The sequence below is a fragment of the Dermacentor silvarum genome, chromosome 4 (genome assembly GCF_013339745.2).
Source record: "Dermacentor silvarum isolate Dsil-2018 chromosome 4, BIME_Dsil_1.4, whole genome shotgun sequence".
In the NCBI taxonomy this organism is placed as follows: Eukaryota; Metazoa; Arthropoda; class Arachnida; order Ixodida; family Ixodidae; genus Dermacentor; species Dermacentor silvarum.
In genome coordinates, this window is record NC_051157.2 from 137,506,933 (window position 1) to 137,512,136 (window position 5,204).

Sequence of the window (5,204 nt, forward strand, 5' to 3'; positions counted from 1 at the left end):
GAATGAATAAATTCTGGGGTTTTACGTGTCAAAACCACGATTTGATTATGAGGCACGCCGTAGTGGGGGACTCCGGAATAACTTTATCCACGGGAATCTTTAACGTTGCCCCAAAGCACGGGACATGTGCTTTTTTTTGCAATTCACGCCCATCGACATGCGCCCGCAGCGGCCGGCATTTGATCCCGCGACCTTATGCTTAGCAGCGAAACACCATGCCCGCAAAGCCACCGCGGCGCGTAGGAAAAAGGTTGCACAGCGTGTCAACGCCAAAGTTGTTATTATTTTTCAGCTCTGGAAACAAAACAGGAAATCTTTGCAGAATGACCACCCCAATATTTATCCTAAGCGAAGGTTTCTAATGAAATACCGAAATAAATTTAGATATATGCTAAGGAGCGTAGTCTTGGACATTGCTCTGTCCTGTGGAAGATAATACATCAACTAGACTGGTAGATGCTTAAATGACAAACTGAAACAAAATACGTGCAATGTAAACCGCACAAAAGAAGGACAGCTTTCTGCCCACCGTAGCGCATGTGGATGCAACTCAAGGTTCACAGACTTTCAGAGGTTCACAGGTTCACAGAGCAGAATTGTGAAAGTTAGGCCATGTCCCATGCGGGATAATCGAAGCAAGAAAATTTTACTTCAAAGAGATGCTTGCGTCAGTACCCTCTCCGTCCCTGTCAGAGAAATGGAGCTTAGACAAATTCAGTTATCGCAACGTTCAAAAAAAATTATCCTGTGTGATTTGATTTATGCTTCGTGATTGAGCCAAAGCATCGATTGCGATAGCACATTAGTGGACAGCTATACGAAGTAAGATATTAAATTTATCGGCCTAGGTTTATCATCGTATAAATTTGTAAACATTCGCTTACTAACTCAATTAACACGCATGGTGCGAGCGCGCACGTGCAAACTTGAACACATCCCCCTCTTTGAGCGCGGACATTCGCTGTCAAAACGCTGGCGCAGGAGCAGCGAGCGAAGTAACCTTCGTGCTGTCTCTCGCTTCAACGCAAACTAAGCGGCTAGAGCACGGCACACGCAAAGCTTCCAGCCATCGGCCCACCAAAACTGTGCCACCAAAGCAGATCGATTTCAAGATAAAGACCGCATGACTGCGCGCGGCCGTGCCATACACACTTGCTGCAGGCGTTCAACGCCCTCCCCTACCTATCCCCCCCCCCCCCCCCCCCCCCCCCTGTGCAATTCGGGCGACACATGTGGTCGGCTGCAAATGTGCGGCCTTACGTCAGTGTCCGCGGCGCGCCGGACGGTGCCGGCTTGGTCACGCAGCGTGACGCCATCTCTCGAGGCGCCGATAAACCCTCGCCGCAGAGCCATAGCCTCCTCTATAACTTTTGTGCCTGCGCGGTCGGTCCCTCACCGCCGTCCCCTGAACGCCTCGGCGTTCCCCTAGGGGCGCTCGCGTCCCATAATAGCTCACTCGGCGTTCGCTGCAACAGCAGGTGCACACCGCTACGCTGCGGTTTTCCCGCCGCGTGCAAAATTAGTTTACCGTGCTTGTTCTAAAACTCTGCTTGCCCGTTGATGTTCTTTCTAGTCTGGTGCGTGTCCCCAAAGTGCTTTGCTAACTGCAGCACTCACTGAGACAGCCGTGCCTGTGTGCGCTTTCTTCCAACTTTTGGTCGACTCGGGTAAGTTCTTTGTTAAATGTGTTACATCGTAAAGAAAATTAGCTTGTTTCAAGGCATCATGCCTAAACGTGGTATTTTTGTTTTCTGCAGCACTACCGAAAAAGAAAAAAAGGCGGCTGTCCAAGCTCAGAAGTTTGGTTGCGCCCCGAACGCCGCACAATGCCGTACTGCTGCGTACCGCGCTGCAAATCATGGAGCGGCCGGAAAGAAACCGGAGTATCGTTCCACGAAATTCCCAGTGACCAAGAACTTCGCGAAAAGTGGCTTAAGGTAATCTCGAGAGACAACTGGACCCCAAATAGCACATCTTGTTATTCCACTGTTTGTAGCCGACACTTCGTCCCGTCCGACTTTAAAGAAGGCTGCACGACGCGAAGACTGAAGAAAGGCGTTGTGCCCAGCGTCTTCCAAGAGTATCCATCATATTTGCAGCCTCGCAAGCAAACCGAAAGAAGCGATGCAGCCCTCAGGAAGCGTGCTGCGGCTGTATTAACCGGCGAGCCAGCACGAAAAAAAAAGAGCAGTCGGTGGTGGCGCACCACATGTGTTTCCGGACTTACGGGGTTACCAGCCGTGCACTAACAATGTAACTTCGGACGCCCTACTTGTTGAAGAAGTGTCCAACTCAAGCAGCAGCACTGACCAACGCTTCGTCCCGAGAACGGCGCAGGTGGATAGAGCAGTGCAAGTAGCCTCATACATTTCATTGCCGACCATCGAAAGACGGAAGTGGAGGCGTAAGGAACGCGAACTGAGGGCGCAGATTGAAAGGCTGAAAAGAACTGTTGACCAATATAAAAATGAACTTCAGAAACTTAAAGAAGACTGCTATGTCCCAGCGTTTCTGCAGGTTGTCGAGCAAGCGAGTGAAAATGAGTTGGCTGCCTCGATACTGTTGGAGCAGGTCAAAAATTTTCAGAAAATGAAGCCGACGTGGTCTGAAATTACAGTCCGTCACGCAGTGGTCCTTCGCAACCTCTCAGCGAGGGCGTACGAGCACATAAGGAGCTCAGGGCTACTCCGCCTACCCTGCCGAAGCACGCTGGAGCGCTTCCTGGGTTCGTCACGCAAATAAGTGGGCGTCACAGACTTGATTAAGCAGAGGCTGTCAGCTGAGCTTGCCTCACACACGAATGCTCAGTCAAAAACGTGCTCGCTCATTGTAGACGAAATGAGGGTCAAGCAGCGCCTACTGTATCTGAAGCAGAGAGATGCCTTCGTTGGCGAAGTGGACTACGGCGACTGCTTGCCGCAGAAACTACCAGGCAAGCCAGAAGAGCCAGTTCTTGCAAACTCGCTGCTTTGCTTCGTTTTAAGTGGCTTATCAACGAGATATAAGATTCCCGTTGCCTATTTTTTTACGAGAAACTGCACCGGTGAAAACCTTCACCAGATCATGATGAACGTACTCAAGGAAGTTGAGAGTATAGGCTTTATAATCGTGCGGATCGTTACCGACAACCATCGCATTAACGTGAAGGCGTTCCAACTGCTATGTGGGGTAACCTCAAGCACTGCGTACCACATCCGACAAATCAAGATCGCAAACTTTTTCTCGCTTTCGATCAGTGCCATTTAATTAAAAACGTACGGTCACAGTTTTTGTCGCGCGATATCGGAAAGGACGGGGAAATAACCGCCCAGTACCTGAAAGACCTCTACGCAAAGCGCAGTATTGTCAAACCAGTGCGATTTTTAACGAGAAAACACGTACATCCGACTAACATTGAAAAAATGAACGTCAGAAGGGCAGTGCAAGTCTTTTCGCCACCTGTGACCGCGGCGCTGAAGCTCCTGACAGAGCAGGCAGGTCACACATGTGACGCAAGCTTCGCACACTTCGGTTCCACCGTCGTATTCATGGACACCATGTACCGTTGGTTCGTCCTCATGGACGTAAGCAACTGTACTCAACATATACACCAAAATGACCCTGACTGCAAGCAGTACGAATGTGAAAGGGACGAACGGCTAGGTTGGCTTGAGACTGAATTTCTAAACTACCTGGCCGAAATCAAGCGGCAGAGCCCGGCCAAGAATTTTCTTACCAGAGAGACGTACCAGGGCTTGCTGTTCACAACCATCTCAAACGTGGAGTGCGTTCGGTACCTTCTCAAGGTTATGCGCTTCCGTTTCGTTCTAACTAGAAAGATGTCCTCTGACCCGATAGAGGCCTTCTTTGGGTGGTTGAGAAAATCGGCGGGCTCGAACGACCAGACAGACATGAGGGCAGCTTTGTCCGGGATTGAAAAAGCACTCAAGACGGGCATAGCCTGCACGTCCAGCAGCAGCAACGTGATGACTGCGGACAACAGCAGCTGCTGCTCATCAGCACTCCTACAGCGACCGGCAGGAGCAGCGCAGAATGCCGGCGAAGCATTCCCAGCGGAGGCAACCATGACCCTCGAGGAGCATCTCGACAGGGGGAAGACGTTGCTCCCAACACCAGATGTTGCTGCACTAGCAATGGTTGGTGGATATATCGCAAGAACAATCCACGAAACCATTTTCTGTGATGAATGCTTCAATCTAGTAACGAAACCAAACGCTTCTGCGCCATCGGATGCCTTAATTAGGCACCAGGACAGAGGTGGACTCCTCTATCCGTCTGCTGAGCTTGTAATGGTACTGCATTCGCTAAAGAAGTACGTGGAAGTTTTCCTCGCAAAAGCAAGAAAGATGAACCAGCCACTAAAGGCTGCCGTTGACAACGCCGCGAAAGTACTCCAGAAACGTGAACAACTCAAGTGCTCAGCCCCAGGCCACCATGAAAAACTCTTGGACGTCGTGCTCATGAAGTTTCTCCGTCCACTTTTTGTGAACTTCGCGACGAGCGTGACTGACAAACACGACTTTGCGAAAGATTTGCATGCCAAACCATTGTCGCGAAAAGTGCTCAAGCTATGAGCGCGAAATCAAATAAAAAAGTTCGCATTGCATTCCGCATACAGTGTTGGTGTTAAAAATTTTATGTGTGCACACTTTTTAGCGTATACGCATAATCTAATGCCATTAAGACGTTTCTAGACGATCACCAACGCAAGCGTGCACATAGGCCACGTCGTCTGCTGTTATTGTGGGATCGGGGCGGCTTCTGGCGGCAAGCACCGGAACTATGAGGGACAGACGCCGCCTGTGTATTCCGCGCCAACGCGCGGGCACGAAAAGTTATAGAGGAGGCTATGGCAGAGCTCACAAACCTCTGGAGCTGAAAAAAAAAACACCGCCCAAGCACTCCGTACAGATGGTTAACCAGCAAAGCTGAAACGTGCGGCCCCGGTGTTTATCAGTGGGTTAATCCCGACGCTGTATTGAAGCGTTTCTCAATTAATTATTGGTTACATGTTTGTGTTTCTAATGGAACGAAAGCGCCAATGGCGCGCGGATGCTGCTGGCCACGACACCGAGCTAACTAAGGAAGCGGGAAGCCAGCGCCGGAGGGAGCGGGGGGAGGGAGGGGGCGCACTTTTCCTCTGCCGACAACCGCGCTCGTCGCTCGCCCGCACCGTCTCTTATCTCCACACGGCTCTGACCTTT

The 5,204-nt window shown here is 50.7% G+C and overlaps 1 protein-coding gene across 1 annotated transcript; it reads left to right on the plus strand.

Annotated features, from left to right (window-relative positions):
* The first annotated feature begins 2,967 nt into the window (after positions 1-2,967).
* On the plus strand, positions 2,968-4,660 carry LOC125944788 (uncharacterized). The gene has a single exon (XM_049666113.1). The coding sequence runs from the start codon at positions 3,162-3,164 to the stop codon at positions 4,572-4,574; it is 1,413 nt and encodes a 470-aa protein (XP_049522070.1). The 5' UTR covers positions 2,968-3,161; the 3' UTR covers positions 4,575-4,660.
* Positions 4,661-5,204: the final 544 nt, after the last annotated feature.

What these genes read in the sequence shown, in the direction of transcription:
- LOC125944788 (XM_049666113.1), top strand. Translation starts at nt 3,162, where the DNA reads ATGTGGGGTAACCTCAAGCACTGCGTACCACATCCGACAAATCAAGAT.